Source organism: Saccopteryx bilineata, chromosome 12, assembly GCF_036850765.1.
Source record: "Saccopteryx bilineata isolate mSacBil1 chromosome 12, mSacBil1_pri_phased_curated, whole genome shotgun sequence".
Lineage (NCBI taxonomy): Eukaryota > Metazoa > Chordata > Mammalia > Chiroptera > Emballonuridae > Saccopteryx > Saccopteryx bilineata.
In genome coordinates this window covers 15,025,283-15,051,418 of record NC_089501.1, presented here as the reverse complement: position 1 = coordinate 15,051,418, position 26,136 = coordinate 15,025,283, and the positions used below count along the sequence as shown (strand labels likewise).

The window sequence follows — 26,136 nt, the reverse complement described above, 5'->3', positions numbered from 1 at the left end:
ATGTACACATGGGAGGTTCCTAGGGAAAGAGGCGGGGCTCAGAGACATGGCTTTAGAATTCAGGGTTGAAGACCATTTTAATGGGGAAAGCAGAAGGAACATGTAGGCCTCTGAAGGGAGTCAGTGATTTTTAGGAAACATGAATGGGCCCTTAGAAGGGAGATATGATAGCCCATGAGAAGGTTTTACTGAGTGTGGTGTCTGCTTCTTGTGTCCTGTCCTGTGGTAAGAATCAACCCTCCCTGTTCATTGAAATACCAAATACTAAGGGAGGACATTTATCACAGTTTAGTTCTTTTTGAAGGATCTTTAGGCAAATGAGTGGACTTCAGAAAAGTCTATCCCTGCATTTGCTGGTCCCCCCCCCCTTTTTTCCCAGTGCCTATCTCTTAAAATAGTATGTCAAAGCATCATATTTTGGAGCAGCATGTCCTGAACTCCCAGTTGTTCTGATATGCCATATTCCGCTACTTTTCATTACCAACTCTGTTGTAGCATTCTTGGTGTACAGTATTTGCTTTATCTGTTTTTCTTATCTCAATTATTTGCAGATGTAGGAAAGCACCAAAGTGATGAAGAGATATGAAATTATAGCCAGGATAGTGCATTGTATCATCTGCAGTGTGCCTTTGAGTACTTACGTATTCTTTCCTAGTGGACAAATTCTTTATTTCCCCTTATTCCTTCTTTAACATAGGAAAATAAAGTGTACGTGTTCGCTGTGGTTATTATATATTTTATTTTTGTTGAGGTTTAATGTATGCACAGTAAAGTGCCTAACTATATTAGTCTTAAGTGTAATAATAGCTCCATTCTATTTAGTGATGTATATATCCTTATAACCAAGACTCAGGTCAAGATATGAAAACTTTCCATTGCACAAGAAAGGTAACTTGTGGCTTTTTCTTTATAGCAACACCGCACACCCCACCCATTTCCACTATCTGACTTTTAATCATCATTGACTATGTATGGTTCTGTGTCTGAATTCTTTTTGCTTAATATAATGTCTGTGAATCTCACTCATGTTGTTGAGTATAATAGCTCTAATTTATTGCTGTATGGTATTCTGTTTTATATATCATATATACCACAATTAATTACCCATTTCTTTGTTGAAACATATATGGGTTATTTCAAATTTATTATGACAAGTTCTTTTTGCTTCTAGTGTTGTTAAAAGGGATATATGTGAATATTAATCTGTAATTACTTTTAGAAATGTTTATTTTGTTGGAATATTTACAAGCAATATATACCTATCTTTTTTTAAATAGTCAGGATTATTAAGGTATAACTTGCATACAATAAAATTCAATCGTCAAAAATGATAGTTATGTCTGACCAGTGGTGGCACAGTGGACAGAGCATTGACCTGGAACAGAGGTTCCAGGTTCAAAACCCTGAAGTTGCCAGCATGGGTGCAGGCTCACCAGCTTGTGCAAGGCGTTGCCAGCTTGAGTGTGGGATTATTGATATGATCCCAAAGTTGCTGGTTTGACCCCAAAGGTCACTGGCTTGAAGCTCAGTCTCTGGTTTGAACCCAGAGTCACTGGCTTGAGCAAAACGTTACTGGCTCAGCTGAAGCCCCTGGTCAAGGCATGAATGAAAAGCAGTGAACAACTGAAGCCCAACTACAAGTTGATGCTTCTCATCTCTCTCCCTCTCTTTCTAAACATGTGCACATGAAACTACATGATTGTGATAAGGATTTTTAGATCTTTTTTCGTGTTGGGTGATGGTCTGTGTTTTCTACATTTGGGCAGTTTTGTCTGGTCTTGGTATTAGAGTAATGCTGATTTCAGATAATGATTAAAAAATGTTCCCTTTTCTGAGTTTGTGGAAGATTTGGTATTCTTTAAACATTTGGTAGAATTCTACAGTGAAACTATTTGGGCCTGAAGATTTCTTTTTCAGGAGTTTTTTTTTAACCACAAATTAAATTATTCTGATATTTACAGAGCTATTAAAATGACTTGCTCCATATTGGATAAATTTTGGTAATTTGTACTTTTTGAGAAGTTGGTCCAGTTTCTCTAAGTTGGTGCATTTCTCTAAGTTTGTGTAGATTTGTCCCTAATAACTCTCTTTTTGTTCTTTTAACATTTAGAAGGTCTATCACAGGGCTCGGGAACCTAGGGCTCGCGAGCCAGATGTGGCTCTTTTGATGGCTGCATTTGGCTCGCAGACAAATTTTTAACAAAAAAAAATAATGTTAAAAATATAAAACATTCTCATGTATTACAATACATTCATTTCCTACCACTCGTGTTTGTGGTTACGGGTGGCTGGAGCCAATCACAGCTGTCCTCTGGGACAACACCAAATTTTTATTGGATAATACGTAATATAAACGGGTTGTTGTATGGCTCTCATGGAATTATATTTTAAAATATGTGGCGTTCATGGCTCTCTCAGGCAAAAAGATTCCCAACCTGTGGTCTATAGTGATCTTCTCTGTTTGATTCCTGATAGTAGTGAATTGCATATTTTTTATTCTTAGTCTAGCTAGAGGTTTATCAATTTTATTGATTTTCTCAAAGAACTAACTTTTTTTACTCCTCCATTGATTTTTCTGTTTTAAACTTAGCTTATTTGTGTTCTAAGCCTTATTTTCTTCTGTCTGCTTGCTTTGGGGTATATTTTCTAGTTTCTAAATATGAGGGTAGATTATTGATTTGAGACTATTTTTCTGATGTAACTGTTTAGTGCTATTAATGTAAATTTCCCTCTTAGTTGTGCTTTAGCTGCATCTCACAAATTTTGATATGCTTTATTTCATTTTGCCAACATATGTTATGTGGTATTTAAGTTTAGTAATATCAAAAATGGTGGTATTGTTTTAATTTGAATCTACACCTGCTCCAAAATGTATATATTACAGTTTTAAATACTGTTGCTTTATAACATGCTTTATTATTATTCAAGCTCTGTCTTATTAGTTTTTTCATAATTTTTCTTTTTTCACTGTTTTATCTTCTGTTTAAATTTAGGTAGACTCTACCTATAAAATCAGTATCTCAGTTAAGGAATAGAGTCATTTTTAAGTCTCTCCTGTGAGTACTGAGATATTCTGTCTCCAGAGTTATTATTGGTAATTGATATTTTCTCATAAAGTTGTTCATTTTATCTAAAATTTTAGGTTTGTAGATATACTGTATATCACAATACAATTTTAAGTCTTCTGTACATAACTAGTTTTATGTAATATGATATATACACACATATACCTACACATATATATATTAAAATACATAGAATTATATAAGTGAATATAAATGTATCATATCATTTATATAAGAGAGAGAGAGAGAGAGAGAGAGAGAGAAGAGAAAGAGTGAAAGAGAGTCTCTCGTGCAACTGCTCAACTTTGATGTTGGGAAAGCAGCCATATACAATATGTAAAAGAATGAACATGGCTATATTGCAATAAAACTTATTTCTGGACCCTGATTTTTATTTTCTACTTTAGAAAGACATTCAAGTTTTCACTATGGCTCTGGCAGGATAGCTCAATTGGTTAGATCGTTGTCCCAAAGTACAGAGGTTGTCGGTTCGATCCCCCCCCCATCATGGCACATACAGGAAATCAAATTTAAAAAGTTTTCACTGTGATTGTCGAGTCATTTATTTTTAATAGTTTTTTATATGAGCTATACTATTAAATGTATAAGCTTTTGTGATTATCTTCTTGGCAGATTTTACCTTTTACCAATATAAAACTTTCTTATTTTCATTTAATGCTTTTTTGGCAGGATAGGGCTGAATTTTATGATTTCCAAGAATGATATTGCTATTCCTGCTTCTATTTTGTTCATGTTATACAGTGTTGTGTAAGAGCATAGTGTGAAAATCACAATAACTCATGATCCATAATAAAAAAGAAAATTAACTTTTGTATTGGGCTTGATTTTCAGTCAGTTTTAGTGTGGAAGTTTTTTAAAGGCATTTGCCCTTGGCTACCTTCCTTTTCCACATGTTAATATTACAGAGCAAATACAGTGCTATCTAGAAGTGTAAAGTGTGCACCTGTGTGTGATCAAAGTTCCTAATATGTCACTGTCAGAGGGAAGAGCCCCCCCTCCACCTGTTGCTTTTGGGTACACTGCTTGGAGCCAAATAGGTAATTGGTACTAGTAAGATTTTATAAGTTCTCTTCAGCCTACCAAATGTGTAATTAAGAGGAGACCATTTGCCTGACCTGTGGTGGCGCAGTGGATAAAGCGTCAACCGGGAACGCTGAGGTCGCTGGTTCGAAACCCTGGGACTACCCGGTCAAGGCACATATGGGAGTTGATGCTCCTCTTCCCTTCTCTCCTTTCTAAAATGAACAAATAAAGTCTTAAAAAGAAAAAGAGGAGACCATTTGTTTTATAAAGGGGAGGAAACTTTTAACATTTGTTGGAACATTAAATTCGCAGTTTTTGAATAATAACCTCTGTGAGACTGTAATGTGGAAATGTGAGAGGAATCAATTTAGACATAATACAATTCCATTCTTGCTCTTTAATCCTTGTGTTAGAACTTGACAAAGGATAAGTAGTTCCAGGGTAGATAACCTATTTTTCCCTGTGTATGTAGTACATAACAACCCTGTACTATTTCTGTGAGATTCTCTCTTAGCCTTGTCAAGACTGGAGCCTGAACTGCTTTGGATTATAATAAAAATAAATTTTTATTGTTCCTTTTCTATGTCTTTAGTAGTGTAGCGTTGTCTATATTGTAAGCAATATATAAAGAGGTACAGTAGCTGCTGCCTTACAACTTGAGACTTCACAATATGATTTCTTTAAAATCCTGCTCTAGGTACTTCAAATTGTATTCTATAACTTCATTTAAGATAACATGCACTATGGACTCATAAAAACCATAGAAGGTAAAATGTCTCCATAATTTTTGTTTTTAGTGATAGGCAGATGTAAACAGGTGTTTAAAATTTCTTTTTAGTCCACCTGCAGCATTTGCATTTGGTTGGTTGTTAGGTTTTGTTCTTGTTTTTAGACTACTTTTTTGAATTAGGATTGAAGTTTAGTAATGAAGACTATCATGGTGCTGATGGGGTAATTCTTTGGATTTGCATGCTAATTACAAGGAAAAGGTTTCTTTTTCTTTATTCTTGTTTGCCAAATTTCATAGCTCAGTTTTTATTTCATTTTCTAAAGAGTTTAGGTCAAGGCAGTTAATATCAGAAGAATGATTTTTTATATTTTTTCTTACGTATATTTATTAAAGTAGGTCAACTCCTTTAGTGGCCCATCCTGCCAATGATTCAAGCACTATAAACCAAGTAGTATTGTCATTTGCTTTCTCTTGCAGACCTACATTTTCCTTCTGTTTACTTCCTCTCTCTCTTAATGCCAAAACAAGAAAAAGCTTTTCCTTAAGGAGTTGTTAGCATGGAAACATTTTTTAGTAGATTACTTATGAAGAGTAAAAGAGCTAATGTCTTCTTGCAAAGACCATCGCCTATTGTCCAGACACCTGTCTTATTGAAATGCATACAAGATGTATAAGGCAAAACATAGCTTCAGATATTCTGGTATAGGTCATTACTGATGTGTGGTAATCAGAAATGGAGGAGCCTGTTTTTGATCTTTGAAAGAAGAGAGCATAGATCCTTAAGCTACCTTACAAGTTTTTTGTTATGTGCGGTAACAGTATACAAAACTGATATTTAAAATATCTGTTAGCTGGTAAAGGATATTACTTAATATTTATATATACCTCAATGTATAAGTAAAAGTGTGTATGTCCACTTTTAGTCTCTAAATAAATTATGTATTTAGTATTAGAATTTATAGCACAAAGGTTTCAACAAATCATTCTGGTAATTTCCAGATTTTATTATAAATTTTGGAATTATTGATATGGTGTTTTGTTTTGCTTCACCTTTATTGTTTTAATTCCTGTTTTAACTTTGGTTTGACAAAATAAATTTTATGAAATGATTTATCGATTAATTGGTAGTCATTAACATGGAGTTGCAATAAGTAGAGACTTCCTTTTAATATCAACAATATTATTTATGGGGTTTAAATCATCTCTTAGTTTCTAAGAGTAGTTTTCAACATTTTTTCAGTTTTTATGATGATATGAAATTTGCAATGCCTTCTTATTTAATTAGGCTATAGTAAAAGCAGTGTAGCAATTGGTGGTGTAGCTGGTTTGAATCCTAGCTCTTCCAACTAAATGTAGCTGATAGTAGTGTTGAGATGGGAGAATTTGGGGGGCTAACTAATGCAGGATCCGACCAAACAGAAATGACACCATTTAGGGTTGAAATAGGATCCTGAGGAAGCCATTTTTGTGCCAGAAAGTAACTATTTTTTGTAGGCTGGAGATTCCTGAGGAGTGCCTGGGTAGTGGAGAGGACATTCAGGGGCTTTGGACAAGTAGCCAGTCACCAACCACAGTGAAAATAATTCAGTATGTTAACAACTAACATATCTGTGTTAGTACATACTGGCTGAATATAAGTCTGGTTGGTGTATGCTAGGCAAGGGAAATAATGAAATTCAGGGGAAGGTATCTGATTATCCTGCCTCTATACCACTATGTGTTGCTTATATTTCAAATATCTTTCCACCTGACAGTTCTGTACTGTATCATCTAGTCTCTTTTCTTCTTAGTCTGTTCATCTTGCCCTGTCTTTCTCCTGCTTGAAACATCCTGTCCTAGTACTACTTGACAATCATCTTAATTTAAAGGGTTAATCTCTGACTCGTTGATGTCACGCAATTAGTGGTTTATTCTGAACCAGGTTTTGTCAATAGCATCTTTGGAAAAACAAAGGATAAAAATATCACTGCACACTTGAATTCTTTTAAAATTGCTTTGTGGTGTTTATATTGCATCATTTAGCTTGTCAAGGAATTTATGTTTCTGTTTGATTTACTACTGTGTTAGTTTCCTGGAGTTGCCATAACAAAGAACACAAACTAGGTAACTTAAACAACAGAAATTTATTGTCTCACAGTTCTGGAGGTTTGAAGTTCAGACTCCTGGTGTCAGCAGCGTTGGTTCCTGCTGAGGGCTGTGAAGGAAGACTGTTCCAGGCCAAGTTTCTGGCGCTTTTCTGGAAGCCTTATTTTCCTTGTTTTTTAGGTGCATCACTCCAACTTCTGCTTTCATCTTTTCATGATGAAAATGTCTTTCCCTACTGGGCATTTCTGTGTTCAGATATCTTCTTTTCATGGAACATTAGTCATATTGAATTGGGATCCGCCTTAATGACTTCATGTTACCTTGACTATATCTGCAAAGACCTTATTTCCACATAAGGTCACATTCTGAAGTACTGAGGGTTAGGACTTCAACATATAACATATACTTTTGAGAAGACACAGTTCAACCCATAGCGCCAATATTAAATTTTTTGTTTCAGTGATAGAAGTTTGAGGATATCTGTTGTATTAGTCTTCATTGTTGATTTGTTTTAAATATCTTAAAATTTTCTTAAATTCTAAGAACATTTTTTTTCTAAATGGTGTCATTTATACTGGAAACCAGTAGGTATCTAGATTATCTGCTTAAGAGCTATATTTTCTATGGATATATATATATTTACTACTTCATGCAAACATGGTAGCTTTTGAAAATTTAATGATTAAATGATGATGTGATCAATGACAATTTGAAATCTGAATGCTACAGTTAACTGTTTTTATTTCTTTTTAGAAACTCTTCTGGTAATTTTTGTCTAGTCTTATCTCTTGTACATTCTTTTATTGTACTCCTTCTTTAGGAAATGATGAATCTCTTATTTTCAGAAAGTTTCCCCAAGATAATGAGAACAAGATCTTATATTTAGTACTGTAATCCAGATTAAATGTTCTGGTGTCACATTAGACTCCTGCATTTACTTTGGATCTTCCTTGAGGTTTTTCAAGTTATGTTGTATTCACAAATGTAATTTCAGTCAGACTTTTAAAAAATAATCAAAGGCAGAATTCTCTCTTCTTTTTTTAATGAAAATCATTGGGAAAATACTAAGTGATATATAAATATTTCCTTAGACACTTTTAGAATACTAACTGTGTGAACATGTTTGTGCAGGTCTCCACGGGCTCATCCCATCAGAGTTACTCACCTTCTGGCTATCAGGACTTCACAAAGTGGGAATCCGTGCTGAAAATAAAAGAAGGACTACTAAGGCAGAAAGAACTTGTAATTGATCGGTGAGTCTATTTTTGTTTAATTACTAAATATTTCAGGCATAAAGAAATGTAGATACCTTTGTATTCACTCTGTAGAGTTTTAAAAATAAAGCCTTACAAATACATTGATGTCTCATATCTGTCCTTTCCTAGTTGCAGTCCCTTTAGAACACAGGCAGAAGTGAGAGGTGGTTGGTGGGTCAGTCTGCCTGCCTTCTACCATTTTCCTATTTACATTAGAGTAATTCATTATTTGGAAGCTACTTTTCATCTTTGTACAAGAAGCAAGTTAGCTGTGGTGCTAATGAGCTATAAAAGCTAGAAGATGATGTCTGTATTTTATACTTAGGAAATGTCAAATTGGAAAGCTGCTTTAAAATAATTTCCTTTAACTAATTTATGTTAGATATGAAGGCAAGAAACTATGAGTCATGAATGTTTAAAATTAAATGATATACAGATAAAATTTTGGATATTTGAAGGGATACTCCAAAGATTTTGCATGTTTGGATACCAAAGCTATGAAAAAAGAATTCTACTATACTTAACTGTTTTCTGATGATTTTGAGCAACAAGCTTAATGTTGCTTAATTATATTACCTATGATATATATTGTTCTTTGTCATTTATGCATACTTTTGAGCTAAACATGTTCTGTATCATGGTAATTGGGAAATAATTTGAGGGAGGTATTTAATCAATGCTAGTTACACTTATTTTCATGTGTTTATAAGGGATAAAATTAGTAGATTTTTTAGCCTTAAAATTAAACCCTAAATCAAACTTTTAAATATATTTAAGGGTTGAAATTTCAAAAGATTTTGCTTAGAAAGTAAAGAGTTACTGGAATATGAACTAGAACATAGATATATAGAATTTTTTGTTTTTTACTTTCTTTACTATCTTGAACAGAGCCTGACATATACTATATGCTTAAATGCTTGATAGTGCCATACTTATAAATGAATTAAGATAGTAGAAAATAGTTTGATTTTATGAAAAAGCTTTTAAAAATATTTGATATTTTTAATACAAGTGAATTTTATATATGAATGCTTACAGACCTTGTTGGGTTTATATTTTAAACACTTATAATTTAGCTGTTGTACATTCTTGAAATTAATACTTTTTATTTTTTTAATTTATTCAATTATAGTTTATATAATATTTCAATAGTGTCAGGAGTATAGCATAGTGATTACACATTTATATACTTTACAAAGTGATCACTCTGATAAGTCTAGTACCAGTCTGGCACCATATGTGTTTATTACAACATTATTGACTATATTTTCTGTACTGCACTTTTTAAAAAACAGATCAAAATTCAGGCTTTTATTAATATAGATATACTTTTTCTCAACCAGAAATAATTGACTTGTATTATTTTTTAAATGCCATTATAATTATCATTTTATTGAGAGTAAGTTAATAGGTATTTTAGTCCATTTGGGCTGCTAACAAAATACCATAGACTGGGTGGCTTATAAAAACAACAGAATTTTATTTCCCCCAGTTATGAACCCTGAGAATTCTAAGATCAGGTCACCAGCAGATTGTGTCTGGTGAGAGCCAACTTTCTGGTTCATAGATGGCCATCTTCTTCCTGTAACCTTTCATCGTGAAAGAAAGCAGGAAGCTCTTTGGGGCCTCTTTTTATAAGGATACTAACTGCATTCTTGAAGCTTCTGCCCTTATGATCTAATCACTTCCCAAAGGCTCATACCTCCATATACCAGCACATTGAGTATTAGGATTTAATAGATGAATTTTAGGGATATATAAATTCAGTTTATGGCAGTGGGAAATGCAGATAATTATTGTTGACATACTCTCTTAAAATATGTACATGTTTCTCAATTTTGTATATTGTAGAAGGATACCAAGGAAATAATCCAAAGTTATTCAAGTTGCTCAGTTTCCTGTTATGAATTTAAGATTGATAATATTTTTAATTCTTATGTGAAATTATTAGAATACCAGACATTCTGCTTTTAACTATCTCTTCTTAGAAAAGTAGATTTTTTTTATAATGTGACTTCAATTTATGTTTTCAGACAGAAGCAACAAATTACCCATCTACATGAGTGGATAAGGGATAATGAATTACGGGCACAACATGCCATGTTAGGACACTATGTAAATTGTGGGGATTCTTATATGTCTAGTTTACAGGTAAGATTATAGAAGATTTTATAGTTGTTTTATTATTAAAGCATGTGTTAATTTTATACTTAACTTGAAGATGGACATTTTTGAATTAATTACTTTCACATTCATATTTATATATACAGGAAAAGATATACAAGTACTGTCTTCAGTTCACACTCCCATGTACAAAGTAACTGTGGTTATCAACTTCTAGTATATCCTTCCAGAGTTGCTGTATATCACTGGCAGATAGAAACATATTTTATTCCCCAATTTTACCAAAAAGTATCAAAACACGCACATTATTTGGCACCTTGCTTTTTTCTTTATTTTATATAAAATATATATGTAAAAAATATATACAAAAATATATATTTTATATAAATAGGTTATATAAAAAACAGTAATTATTTCCATATCATTACAGAGTATCCCCTCTATTTTTTTTTGTTAGACACCTGCTTGATTTCTTATTTTATGGAGATAGCATAATTTATTCAACCTGTTTCTACTCATCAAAATTTGTGTAGTTACCAGTATAGGGCTATTATAAATAATGTTGTGGCCTGGTCTGTGGTGGCACAGTAGATAAAACGTCGACCTGGAACACTGAGGTTGGTTCAAAACCCTGGGTTTGCCTGGTCAAGGCTCATATGGGAGTTGATGCTTCCTGTTCCTCCTCCCTCTTCTCTCTTCCTTCTCTGTCTCTCCTCTCTAAAATGAATAAATAAAAATCTTAAAAATATAATGTGAAGAATAATAATTTATAAACATTGTTTTGCTCATATTAAAGTATTTTTTAAGTTAAATTCTCAGAAGTGAAATTTCTACATGTTGTATGAATTAGTAGTTTTTATTGTCAAATTGCTATCCAGAAAGTTTGTTGTAATTTTGAGCTCTTACCAGCACATATAAGACTCCTCCCTCCAAACTCATACCTATGTTAACAGTGTTATCAAATGTTGAGATTTCGCCCTTGTAATAGGTTTACATAAAGTGTGGAGTGGAGGAGTTATCTCCATGTTTATATTTTTGTGTGTGTGCAGAATACATGTAACAAGATTTACCATCTTCCATCTGAACTATTTTTAAGTGTACAGTTTAGGATGTTAAAAACATTCATAATACTGTGTACCACTAATCCATCTCTATAGCACTTTAGTCTAATAAAAGCTGAAACTCGGTCCATGAAACAATACCTCCTTATTCGTCTCCCCAATCCCTGACAATCATCGTCTACTTTCTGCTTCTGTGATTTTAAGTGTCTCATGTAAGTGGAATCATGTAGTATTTGTTTTATTGTTACTGGCTTATTTCACTTAGTGTAATGTCTTTACAATTCACTCATGTTTAAGCATGCATAAGGATTTTTTTAAGGCTGAATAATATTCTATTGTATGTATACAACATTTTGCTTATCCCTTCATGTCAATGGATACTTGGGTTGATTTCATATTTTAGCTACAGTGAATAATGTTGCCATGAACATATTTTATATTATTTATTTGAACATGGTTATACAACTGTCTCTTTTAGACCCTGCTTTCAATTCTTTTGAGTGTGTAGCCAGAAGTGGAATTGATAGATCATATAGTAATTCTATTTTTAATCTTTTGAGAAACTGCTATAATGTTTTCCGCAGTGGCTATATCGTTTTACATTTCCACCAACAGTGTACAGGGCTCATTTCTCCATGTTGTTGCCAACACTTCTTATTTCTTGTCTTTTGGTGAAGTCCATCCTAGTGAACATGAGGTGGTATCTGATTGTAGTTTTGATTTTCATTTCTCTGATAATAGTGACATTGATTACACTGGAAAATAAAATTTTTGTTGCATGCACAGAAACACTTGTTCTTAGCTAATTCGAGTGTACTGATATCAAATCTGACATTAATTTTTCTCTGTAAGCTACAGTTTTTTTGCAATTCAAGATTTTATGTTTTCATCTTGTAAAATTTTCAACATTTTAACATAATGAAGTAGAATGTCTTCTTGGGCATCATCTTTGTGAAAATATGATAATTTATATAATGCAGTGGCTAATAATACACTAATACACTAAAAGATATGATTGCATCAGAATTTGTCTACAATTTCAAAATAGAACATATTCAAATATTTATTTTAATCATAAAATTTGCGCAAAACTTATTTAAAGTCTATTCAGGCAAAAATTTGCATTTGTAGCTCTTGCATTTGTGTACTTGTTGAGGACAATGTCGTTTGATGCTCCAGCAGTAGTCTGCTCATCACTAACAGCTCCAAGATTTTTGGGAAACTTATCAAGGTGACTGACTGTTCAGGAAGTGAATCTTAACGCTCATATTACATCCAATGTCGCGGAAAGCCAACAGCATCCTTTGAACCAGAAGTTCATAGTTTTCTGCTTTTTTGTTGCCAAGCAAGTTCTTTGTAATTGCCACAAAAGACTGCCTTATTCATCTTCCTGGCAAATTCTTCGTCACGTATGAGGGTTCGAATTTGAGGTCCATCGAATACACCTGCTTTTATCTTCTCAAAAGACAAGCCAGGAAAAGCAGAAATAATATGATGAAAGCATTCATTTTCTCTATTCAAAGCCTGAACAAACTGCTTCATTAAGCCAAGTTTGATGTGAAGTGGGGGGAAAATGATCCTGTCTCGATTACCTACAGGTTCATTCACAATATTTTGCATCCCTACTTCCAGAGCTTCACGTTTCAGCCACTCTTCTGTGTCCAGTATTTCTCCTGAGCTCAGCTGTCCCACAAACTCAGAAAGCAAGGATATTTCATGAAACCTCTCTGTTGTCCTAGCAGGAAATTTACCATTTTAAGATCCACACAAATGATCCAGTTATGCTCCTCATACTTCAGAAAGTCGAGGACAGTTTTTATGTCATTATAATCTTCTCGCAGATGAGTTGAATAACCAATTGGAACTACTGCATAAACATTACCGTTGTGTAGGAGAACACATTTCAGACTCCATTTAGAGCTGTCATTTGACACCGTTTCGGTGTCAAGAAATAGCTGCCATTCTGATGGACTGTGAGTGGTAACACCTAGCTGGCTGAGAAGACTACTGATATCATGACAGTAAACAAAGTGTTTGTCTTTGGAAAAAAGTCCACAAAAATTTGTTCATGCTTCCTGAAATGGGATACTTTAGCTGACCGGTGAAGTACATTCTTTTCTTGAAGCCTGGAGGCTAATAACTCAGCTGCTTTCTTTGATAGGCCCAAATCTCTTACTAGGTCATTCAATTTGGGTTGGCTAAACTGCTGAGGGGTTAATGACTGCTTGGCATCAGAAAAAGACCCTTCAGATTCTACAACCAGTTCCTTATGCATCTTATCAAAATATACTTGATCACCATGTTCACTTTCTTCGTCCTTAGAAGAAATAAAACCATTGAAAACTAGAACCGGAGTGTCTCAGAGTGTGGGATAGGTCGTATTGCTGAAGGAATATTAGGATATGCGATCATATGCCGTTTTTTCTTGCTGATGCCCTTTGTATGGATCAGACAGAAATAACAGTCACTGCTGCTGTGGTTCTTAGGTTCACGCCAAACCATGGGAGTACCAAAAGGCATTCCTTTGCGTTTTCCTTTTGTCCAGTCACTAAGCATTTCCTCACAATTATGACATACAATATGAGGAGTCCAATTCTTGTCTTGATCGCCAAAGGGAACTTGAAAATAGGCAATATATGCACGTGTCACAAATGATGAAATATTGCGCCTTTGACATTGAAGTGTGTAACAGCCACATATGTAACAGAAGGTGCCAGGACTATTCTTACATTTACACCTACTCGAAGAAGCCATGATTTAATCTTAAATAAGAGGATGTTTTTATCCGATAATAATTTTTTACATTTAAAACCAACTACAATTATGTAAAAGTGATGTTTGTAAAACATTAATTGCTTTGTGGTTATGTTCAATCCAAGAGTTGTTGCCCTTTAACTCCAATTTAAAAACCAATGCATGCCATTAACTGTAACAACAACAAAAAAAATTAAAATAGCATAAAAACTAGAGCATACACCAAAAAAACAAATTTCAGATTTGGAATCAGCGATGCAGAAATATATAAAAACCGTTCTAAAACCTCATGCAACAGAAAATGAAAAAAAATTTGTTCCCCAGTGTTATCCAAACTACTAATTTAAAATAAAACCAATTTTCATTGTTCTAATAGAAAAGTTAGATATAATTGTTTAAAATCCCAATCATAATAATAAGTTTAGATCAAGAGAAATGTTAGGAGTTATTTGCTCTCTTCCTGTTTTATACCACCTCCTGTTGCACTTAAAGGGAATAATTTGCAATAAAAAAATTATAGAACTCATTATGTATCCTCATATGTAACTTATACCCCTGCCAGCTTCCAAAAGGATTTTACTATTACAAAAGACCACTATATAAAATAAGACTGTTAAATTAGATTTGTAATAACAATGTGTAAAAGGAATGAAATCTATCAACCACATAACCTGTTTACTGATATTAAACATTAAATTCAGTTCATCATTAAATTGTTCCCCAGTGTTATCTTTTCATGTACTTATTGGTCATTAAGATGAGATATTACAAGTTTGGTTAAAGACCATTGCAATAAAGTGAATACGGCAATAAAGCAAATTACATGAGTTTTTTGTTTTCCCATTGAATTTAAAAGCTATGTTTATGCCATATTGTAGTCTGTTAAATGTGCAATAGCATTATGTCTACAAAAACAATGCCATACTTTAAAAAAGTACTTTATTGCTCTGGCCAATGGCACAGTGGATAGTGTCAGCCCAGAGTGCCAAGGTGGCTGGTTCCAGCCTGGGCTCACCAGCTGAAGCCCAGCGTCACCATCTGATCCTGGAGTCAATGGCTTGAGTCAAGGTCACTGGTTCGAGGTCACCAGCTTGATCCTGAGTTCCGGGTCGCCGGCTTGACCCCCAACATCACTGGTTCGAGCCCCAGTCAGGGCACATATGAGAAGCAATCAGTGACACTACTGAATAGAACAACAAATTGATTTTCTCGCTCTCTCCCCCTTTTCTATCTATTAAAAACAAAATAAAACAAAAAACTTAAGTGCTGAAAACTGCTAACCATCATATGAGCCTGATGAAAAAATGGCACGAGTAGACTTGCTTCATGTAGGGTTGCCACAAACCTTCATTTATTTTTTAAGAAATGCAGTAACTGTCAACTGCAGTACTGAGAAGCACAACAGAATGAAGTATGCCTTTATCTTTTTTGGAGAAATGTCTATTCAAGGCCTCTTCTCATTTCTGAATTCAGTTGTTGGGATTTTGTTGTTACTCAGTTTTAGAAGTTCTTTATGTATTCTGGATATTAATCATTTATCAGATACGATTTACAAATTTTTTTTTATTCTGAGTTGCCTGTTTACTCTGTTGATAGTGTCTTTTCATGTACAAAATATTTTAATTTTTATGAATTCCAGTTTGTCTACTTTTTTTTTTTGGCCTCTGCCTTTGGTGTTATATATATTTAGGAAATTATTGCCAAAGCCAATGTCATGAAGCTTTTTTGCCTTATGTTTTCTTCTAAGAGTTTTACAGTTTAGATTTTACATTTAGATCTTTGACACATTTCAAATTAATTTTTATGTATTATGTTTGGTAAGAGTTCAACATCATTTATTTATTTATTTTTGCATGTGTATAAACCAGTTTTTCCAGAACCATTTGTTGAAAAGACTGTCACTTCCCCGTTGACTGGTCTTGGCACCTTGTCAACAATTTTTTGACCATATATGCAGAGGTTTATTTCTGATAACAGTATTGTAATAGAACCATGCAGTTTCTCCTTGGAATTTTATTATTCTGAATAAGAGTTTTACTTGAATTACTCAATTATTATTATTTTAGCAATAGCATGTAAATTTAACGTGTCCAAAAGCTGAAGAAAATGCTTTTTGCCACAGCATTGAGCCAGTAGAGGGCTCTCCAAGTCAGTCAGCAAAGACAGATACAAATATCTGGAAGGGTATGGAAAAGGGGCTAGGCTACTAAAAATATTAGAAGGATTTTAAATTATGTGGAGAATTAAAATATTGTTGTGAATTGATTTTAAAAGATTAGGGCAGTTAATAAAAGGGGGTACCTGAATTATTAAATGGATATGATAAATACATAAGAAACTTTTTCATTAGATATAGAGGGCTGACTGAATGGCAGAGTTTAGAAGAAACAACAAATATGCTGATAAAACATTTCTTTAGCAAGAAAAATTTTACCTTGAATCTATATGAACAACACTAATTTCAGTGTACAGCATATTTTTTTCTGTGCACATTGTAGGGTTCATTGCTTGTTTATCCTAATCATATAACACAGTAAACAAAGTAATACCTTTAATATTCTGAATATTCTAGGTTAGATAAAGCAAATTTTTGAAATAAAATTCTTTTATGAATTTATAGATGAAAAACATGTTATTAAGAAGTAACTTCTTTTTGCTTGTTAAAAACTTTGAATAACCTCACAATTATGATGGCCTGGGACATAGACATCATCAATTCTTATAGATAGATAAAGAGAACTACGTCTTTATCATAAAATTCAAACTTCCTAGATTGTTTTAGTGGTAGAAATTTTAGAATTGAAGAGTGATTTGTGCTTATAGTGACATACCAAAATTTTAACCTGTAGTTAACAGGACTTCATGGGAAAAAATCAAATGTGAAGTACTCTTTTTTCTTTTTTTAGACTGAAGAAGAGCGAGCTTTCTTTTTTCCATATGCATACATGTGAACCTTGGGAAGACCAACTCAGTAATATCTATTACACTTCATTGATACACCATCCCTCCTTTTATTTCCATTTTATTATATTTCTTTCCATTTATGTGTGTGTGTGTGTGTGTGTGTGTGTATTTCTATTTCTTTTATTTTCAGCTTTTTTCCCCTGCTACCAAGTCCTTGGGTTCAAATGAGCATTTTATAAATGAGTACCATCTTTACAGGTCAGCCCATCTAACTAAACATAGACATGTAGTGAGTGAAATGCTGGGGCCACATAAGCAGATAGTCTTGGTCTTCATGGATCTTGAAGCCCACAGAGGGAGGCTATACAAAACATGTTATCCATTTCTTTAAAAATTATTTACATTTACTATGGATAAGGCACCATTTATGCTCTAGTAACATAAATGCAAATGAAGTTGGTTTCTTCCTCAGAGAGTGTACAGTCTAATGAGAAACACAGACAGCTGCAGTGTTCTGGAGGTACCCAAAAGGAATGTATATGAAGTGCTATGGGAATGCCCGCTAAGAACATAGAAACCAGTCTTCCAGAGTCAGATATCCCTATCGGAAGGGATATCTAATCTGAGAACTTGATGAACTACAAGAATCCAGCCAGGTGGAGGAGATGGAGGAATAGTGTGTGAGGCATAGTGTACTGCATGTGAGGAGGCCCAAAGGCGAGAGGAGGAGATCATGCATTTAGAAAAATGCAAGTTATTCTGTACGGATGAAGTGCAAATCAGAAGGGTAGTGGCAAGAAATGTGGGTGAAGTGGTAAGCAGGACCAGCTTGTTTCAAAGGCTTGACAACTAAAGGATTCATATGTCCAACATTTAGGGACCATTTCGTTAATGCCTGTTGTATTAGCATAATTATACTTTCACTTACCACAAAGTATCCTAGTTTGTTTGCTCTAGTGGCATAATAGAGACTGGACTTAAAGTGGATGGTATCAGAGGCAGGCATAGGCTATCTCAGTAGTCTAAAAAGTTAAATGAACATCTGAATTTTAAAAATGTTGGAATGAGGGAGACATTTGTGTAACTAAGAATGGGCTAGATTTAGTGACTTTAATGTGATGAGAGAGGATGATTGCGTAGTTTCAGATGGGAGACATTGATCAGGAATAGCTTTAGAGCAGAAAAGTGAGTTAAGCCTATATATTGTAGATTTGAAATGGAGATGAATGAGGCTGATACTCGGGTACAGCACTGAAGGAGAGATTAGAGATTTAGCAGTTGTCAGTCTCCCTGGGTGGTTGTTGAGGCCTTGGGCATGATCAGATGTTGCAGAGGCCCAGAAATAAGGACAGAACAGCATACTTTAGAAGGTAGTAGAAGAGAACAACTTCTGGACGAGCATGGGTAAGGGGAGTTGTGTGACACTCAGAAAGAGTAGGTAAAAGCTGAAAAAATATTATTAAAATTTGAAATGAAAGCATTTTGACTTAAGAATTTTATTTACTTTTATGTAAAGGATCAACCTAACTTCTCTTGCTACAAAACACATTTGTATGGTGTGAAATTGCTCGTACACAAATGAAAATAGGAGAATGAGGTCAGTATAGTGTTAAAGTCTCATTGGTTCATATGCCCCCCCCCCCCCAAACACACACAAAGGCAAGGAGAGTTAAAGTCGCGGGAGTAAAATTAAGATTTTGGCAGCTGCAGAAAAGACCTCGGCTCACCTACAGCATTGGCAACAGAAGCGTCTGTACTTCATTTAAAGAAAATCATGTGTCCCTTGACTTCCTTGACAGATGTGCTGCTTTTTTTTTACTGGTTTGGATGCAATTCCTTTGTCAGATGTGTCTTTTGCAAATATTTTCTTCTGCTATGTAGCTTGTTTTCTCATCTTGATAATTGTCTTTTGCAGAGCAGAAATATTTTAAGTCCAGGTTATCAATTGTTTTTTGTATTTTTTTTCAAATGGATCGTGCCTTTGGTAGTATATCCAAGTCACTGCTGTATCCAGGGTCCTATTTTGATGCTCTGTTTTTAGGCATGTACACATTAAAGATTGTTGTGTCTTAGGGTCCTTTTATCATTATGTAATGTGCCTCTTGGTCCTTAATAACTTTCTTTGCTCTAGAGTCTACTTTGTCTGAAATTAATATACGTACTCCAGGTTTCCTTTGATTAGAGCCAGCATGTGTCTTTTTCCATCCCTTTTAATTATATGTGTCCTTATATTTAAGGTGGGTTCTTGTAAACAACATATCGTCAGATCTTGTTTTTGTATTCACTCTGACAGTTTCTGTCATTCAGTCATGCATTTAAGACTGTTCAGGTTTAAAGTGGTTATGGACATAGTTGGTTAGCATCTACCATGTTTGTTGCTATTTTGTTGCTTTTGTTTTTTGTTCCTATTTTTGTGTACCACACTTACTCTGTCTTTTGAAATTTTAATTGAGCACTTTATACATTCCATTTTCTCTCCTTTCTTAACATATATATTATACTTTTTAAAAACCTTTTCTTAGAGGTTGCCCTAGAATTTGCACTGTGCATTTAGAACTAACCCAAGTTCAGTACCTTTCATGGGTAATGCAAGTACCTTGTAGTAACTATTCCTAAATTAAGTCTTCCTTCCTCTGTTTCATATCATTGCTATCATTTATTTCATTACTATATAAGCAAACACACATAATTGAATGCATTATTGCCATTATTATTTTGAATAAGCTGTTATCTGTTAGGTGAGAAAAATAAAAGCTTTATTTTATTTTACCTTATTTCTTCTGTAATGCACTTCCTTTCTATGTATTGTTTTCTTTCTGTCTGAAGAACTTCTTTTAACATTTCTTGCCATGCAAAGTCTACTGGCAGCAAATTCCTTCAATTTTTATTTGTCTAAGACAATATTTCTCCTTCACTTTCGAAGATTATTTTTGTAGGGTATAGAATTCTAGTTGGTGGGTTTTACAACACATTAAGTATTTCACTCTACTCTCTTCTTGCTAGCATGGTTTCTGAGAAGTTGGATATCACTTATCTTTGCCTGTCCATATGTGAGGTGTTTGTTTATCCCTCTGGTTTCTTTTTTCTTTTTCTTTTTTTTTTTCTTTTTTTTTTTGTGACAGAGACAGAGTGAGTGACAGATAGGGACAAATAGGAAGGGTGAAAGATAAGAAGTATCAATTCTTCTTTGTGGCACCTTAGTTGTTCATTGATTGATTTCTCATATGTACCCAGACCAGGGAGCTACAGCAGACCTAGTGACCCCTTGCTCAAGCCAGCAACCTTGAGCTCAAGCTGGTGAGCCTTGCTCAAGCCAGATGAGCCTATGCTCAAGCTGGTAATCTCAGGGTTTTGAACCTGGGTCCTCCACATCCCAGTCTGATGCTCTATCCACTGCACCACAGCCTGGTCAGGCTCCCTCTGGTTTGTTTTAAGACTTTTTAATCTTTGATTTTCAGAAATTTAAATATGATATAACTATGTATGGATTTTTTAGGCATTCTATTTGCTGGGGGGGGGGGGGTTGTGTTTTTTTTGTTTTTTTTTTTTGAGAGGAGGCAGGATAGACAGATTCTTGCATTCATCCCAACTGGCATCCATCTGGCAAGCCCACTAGGGTGCAATGCTCTGCCCATCTGGGGCATTGCTCCACTGCTCAGCAACTGAGCTCTTCTTAGCACCTGAGGCCATGGAGCCATCCTCAGGTCCTGAGGCCAACTCTCTCCAATAGAGGCATGGCTGTGGGAAGGAGAAAGAGAGAGAAAGAGACAGAGAGAGAGAAGCAAGAAGAGGAGGGTGGAGAAGCAGATGGGTGCTTCTCCTGTGTACCCTGACCGGGAATCAAACCTGGGACCTCCACACGCCAGGCCAACACTCTACCACTGTCCCAACCAGCCAGGGCCTCTACTTGGCGTTCTCTTAGCTTCCTGGATCTGAGGTGTGGCCTCTGACAATTTGGGGAAATTCTCAATCATTATTGTTTCAGATATTGCTTCTGTTCCTTTCTCTCTTTCTTCTCCTTGTTGTGTTCCTATAACACCTTTTGTAGTTATCTCACAGTTCATGGGTATTCTATTCTACTCTTTCTAGTTTTTTTTCTTTTTGTTCTTCAGTTTTGGAAGTTACTCTTGTGATATCCTCAAGCTTAGAGATTATTTTCTGAGCCATATCCAGTCTACTGATGAATCAAAGACATTCTTCATTTTTTTTTTTTTAAGATGCTGCAACTAAGAGTTGAGGCTTCTTTTTTTTTTTTTAAGACTTTATTTATTCATTTTAGAGAGGAGAGAAGGAGGAGAGAGAGAGAGAGGGAGAGAGAGAGAGAGAGAGAGAGAGAGAAGAGGGGAGGAGCAGGAAGCATCAACTCCCATATGTGCCTTGACCAGGCAAGCCCAGGGTTTTGAACCGGCGACCTCAGCATTCCAGGTCGACGCTTTATCCACTGCACCACCACAGGTCAGGCGACATTCTTCATTTTTATTACAGTGTTTTTGATTTATAGAATTTAGTTTTGATTCTTTTTTAGAATTTATTTCTCTATGTTCAAATTATTTATCTGTTCTTGCATTTAGCCTACCTTAGCATTAAAGTTTTTAATATATTCATCAGAGTTTAAAATTTTTCTTTTCTGATAATTCCAACATGCCTGACTTCCCTGACTCTGGTTCTGATGCTTGTGCATCTTTCCACGTGTGTTCTTTTTCCATTTTAGCGTGTCATGTAAATTTTGTAGAGTGGACCTAATGTGCTGGGTGAAATGAAATGTGGGAGATAGGTTTTTAGAAATACAGCGGTAAGGTGCTGGAGGGAAAGCATTCTGTGCTCCTTTGGTTAGGTCCGAGTCTTTTCGTGGGCTTGAACTCCGGGACTGGGAAGCGCACTAGTGATCTTCAGTTTTTTTCTTTCCTACTCTTAGGTGGGACAGGATGGTATTTCCCTCCCTGATGTGGAAGGCTTGAGATAGCTGGAGTTAGGTATTTTTTTTCTAGGTAGGTTAGTCTCCTTCTTGCTAATCTTCTTAGGTAGGTTATAACGTCTCTGGTGAAATACTTCCTCCTTAGGGCAGGTGTTGATAAAAACAACAGAGTGTTCTGGCATATTCTAAATGGTTCCTTTTCTCTTCCTCCTGCTGGAAGCATGAGGGGATTTTCCTCTGATATTCACTGTGAGGATCTGGTAGAGCTCCTGGAATAATACTCAAAAATACTGAGTGTCCTCTGTGATTACTGAGTGTCCTCTGTGATTGGGTCCCCGTGGAGACTTGTCTAGGCTGAGCCTCCAGCACTTTGTCAGTTATAATCTTGTTTTCCCACCGCAACACTGGTTCCCATGGAGGAGTCAGTTCCAGTAAGTGTGATTCTCTCTAGTCACCTGTTTCTCCAGTTTTGGAGACAACAGTTTGCGCTATGACTTCAGTTCTTTTAGAACAAAAAAGGTAACATGATTTCAGAAGACTGTGAACTATGTTTTATAAATGTCCTGTTCTTTTTTTTTTTTTGTAACATTCTGGCATTTTATAAATTCTCTGGTATTTATCCTGGTGCATAGACTCTTAACATTTGATTAAAAGGAAAAGATAAAAAGGGAAATGTAAGAAGAGATGTAAGAAGAGTTGTTGATTTTTCAGTTTGTTCAGCTCTTGTTCAGTGGACAGAGTGGCAGTTTCTAAGCTCATTACATGCCAGGTTGGAAACTATCTGTATTAACTTCTTACAGTCTTTCAGCATAGCCTAGCCATTTTCCTGAGTTCTAAACTTACTTCTCTAACTCCTGATGTTTATCTGTACCCGTGTGTTCAACTGGCATTATAAAGTCAATAGGCTTTAATTATTATTAAGTGCATCTGCTTAGACCTGTTGTCCTATATATCTTCTCTGTTACTTAAACTCAAAATCTCAGACCTTGGTTATCTTTAATATTTCTTTCCATTTGCATCCTTTTTATCTTTTTGAGAGAGAGAAAGGAAGGGAGAGAGATGAGAAGCATCAACTCGTAGTTGTGTCACTTTAGTTGTTAATTGATTGCTTCTCATACACGCCTTGATGGGGCAATGAGAGGAGGGCTCAAGCTGTTGACCTCAGGATTGTGTTGATGATCCCATGCTCAAGCTAGATGAGCCCACACTCAAGCTGGTGACCTTGGGGTTTCAACCAGGGACCTCAGTGTCCCAGGTCAATGTTCTTTCCACTGTGCTACCACCAGTCAGGTGTCCATTTGCATCTAAACATTTTTTTCTAAATCCTTTTAGTTCTGCTTCCAGAGTACTGTTAGATCCTCCTCATTTTTTTCTAGCTAAGTTAGAATAAGTTATTAAAGTGATATATTGATATCTAGTCCCAGTATCCTTTAATCATCCTGGCCACTGCTGCTAGGTGTGTAGCACTCTTCTTGTCTTTTTCCCTTTTTATCTTTTCCTTTTAATCAAATGTTAAGAGTCTATGCACCAGGATAAATACCAGAGAATTTATAAAATGCCAGAATGTTACAAAAAAAATAACAGGAAATTTACAAAACATAGTTCACAGTCTTCTGAAATCATGTTACCTTTTTGTTCTAAAACCATCACTGGCTTTCCATTTTCTGTGAATTAAGGCTAAACTCAGAACCTTGTGATTCAACAATATGATCCCCTTAGATTTTAAAATTTTCCTTTATACTCTGCCCTCTTTTAACCAATACATAATGCAAACACAGGTACTCTCAGCATATATTTCATCTTTCCTTTTTAAAAATGTTCCTTTCTTCCTTTTATCCATTCCTGCTAGAATCTTACCTATTTTTTCTGTGTGTGTTTGTGTGTACGCGCGTGCGTGTGACAGAGACAGAGAGAGGGACAGACAGACAGGAAGGGAGAGAGATGAGAAGCATTAATTCTTTGTTGCAGCACCTTAGTTGTTCATTGATTGCTTTCTCATATGTGCCTTGACTAGGAGGCTACAACAGACCAAGTGACCCCTTGCTCAAGCCAGTGACCTTGGGCTCAAACTGGTGAGCCTTGTTCAAACCAGATGCGTCCTCCACATCCCAGTCTGACACTCTATCCACTGTGCCACCGCCTGGTCAGGCTTACCTACTTTCCAAATCTATCTCAAAAGCCACCTCCCCAGGAAAGCCTTTTTCTCTTCTTCCCAATGCCATCATCACTTATTCTCACTCCTCTGACACTTTGCACTTAAGATGGCTTTTCTTTGGCCATCAGATTATTTTGTGTTTTATGTCTAATTATTATATATATAAGGATTTCTCTTTTGCCTGTAATTATAATTTGAGTTTATAAAAGGAGTGCCCAACTCTGTCATCTCTGACATACCCTGAACACGATAAATGCTATTTATTTGATTTTTGAATTCTATCTTCACCTTTGGTACAATCTGAGTTCTTCAAGGCATCATTCAAATTACGTGTGCGTGCGTGCGTGCGTGCATGCCTCTAAAGCCTTTCTGTAGCTACTGCGTACAACTGTCTTAGCACTTGGATGGTTTCATTGTGGTTTTTGTGACACTTTATTAAACTGGTAGTGAGCTGGGATTTATGCCAAGTTGTTTGCTACTAGAGTCTACATGTAGTCTTTGTATTATACCTCATTTCCAATTTCAGTTGTTCAAGACAAGTGAACTTTTAAAGTCTTACCTGTTTTCTTTCCCAATAGCCACAGTATGAGAAAACGTCTCTCCAGGCTGCGTTTTCAGACCAGGCAGTGTCCGGACCCCAGCAAGAGGAGCTGGAGCAAAAGCTGGCATCTACAGAGAAAGAGGTTTTACAACTTAATCAGTTTCTCAAACAAAGAATAAGCCAGTTTAGTGAAGAGAAGAAGAAACTAGAGGAAAAGGTAGGTATCTTTGATAAAGTTAAATTAGATCAGTAACATTCTTCATCATATACTTATTTGTCTATCAGCTGCTCTAGTCCAGGTGTCATACCAGGCTGTAAATTTATATTGGAGTGATTTGTTTTGTGGTAACTATGGAGAAACCCTGTCTACAACTATCCAGGGATTGTCTGGAGGGATAACAATGCCACTCTGTATTATATCTTTCTAATAGTGAAAACTTTGTAAAGTTTTTACACTGAGATATGAAACTAATACTTGTTGTTTTTTTTCTTTCTTTATGGGTCCTGTTTCTTTGTCATGTTAGGCATGAAGAATTGGTAGCTCAAATTAAAGTGGTCTTTTTTTATTAGCAAATGACTTCAAGTTATTAAGTTGAAGCATCTGGTTCAGAATAAGTAGCTAAAAGTCAAATACCTATAAATATACAATGCATTTATTTGACTTTTCTGTTTATATTAAAATATTTTTACGTATTTTATCTCATTCCTTTATAATATTAAAGATTAAGTAGGATACATGCTCACTCTAATTTATTGAAGAGGCATAGATCCTTAAGCTGCTACTTAGTGACATAACTGGTTTTAGATTCCTCTTTTGATATACCCAGCTTATTATTTTATTAACTGAACCCTCAAGTGAACTTGAAGCAGGTCTCCATGATTTCTTCAAGGAGGTTGAAGCTATTAATAAAGAACTAAAAACTGACATTTTTATGTGAGTGTGTGTGTGTATATATATATTTGTGATGTATGTATGTATGAGTTAAAATTTGTTTTTAAATTTTTATTGAATTTATTGGGGTGAATTTGGTTAATAAAATTATATAGGTTGCAGGTGTACAATTCTGTAACACATTGTCTGTATATTGTATTGTGTGTTCACCTCCCAAAGTCAAATCTACTTCCATCATCATTTTGAGTTAAAATTTTTATCTTCCAAAATCTGACAAAAATTTTACATGGTTTTTCTTCCTAGTTTTATAATCTATTTTATCTTGGCTAACTTGGTTAAGTATCTGTTTATTGTTTCTTTTCTGTATTTTTGGAGCTTTGTACAATATGACAGTTTGTAAGGAGCTAAGGAAATACTGGTTGTACAGACTTAGGTGGGATTAAAATATTTCTTACTGAAGACTTCTTAGTTAAAAGGTGTGTGAAAAGTGTGATGATTCAGTGGATACAATTTTTAAACATTTTTATATATTTTAATTTAGAAAATAAATTTAATGGGGTGACATTGTTCCATAAGATCACATAGGGTTTATCTTTTATTACTTTTGGTG

The 26,136-nt window shown here is 34.9% G+C and overlaps 1 protein-coding gene across 1 annotated transcript in view; it reads left to right on the top strand.

Moving 5' to 3' along the window:
* CEP85L (centrosomal protein 85 like) overlaps positions 1-26,136 on the top strand; it is a 154,925-nt gene that overhangs the window by 94,106 nt on the left and 34,683 nt on the right. Inside the window, exons 4-6 of the mRNA XM_066247926.1 lie at positions 8,056-8,177; positions 10,214-10,331; positions 24,672-24,851. Coding sequence (XP_066104023.1) covers positions 8,056-8,177; positions 10,214-10,331; positions 24,672-24,851 — 420 coding nt within the window. The remainder of the gene's footprint in view (positions 1-8,055; positions 8,178-10,213; positions 10,332-24,671; positions 24,852-26,136) is intronic.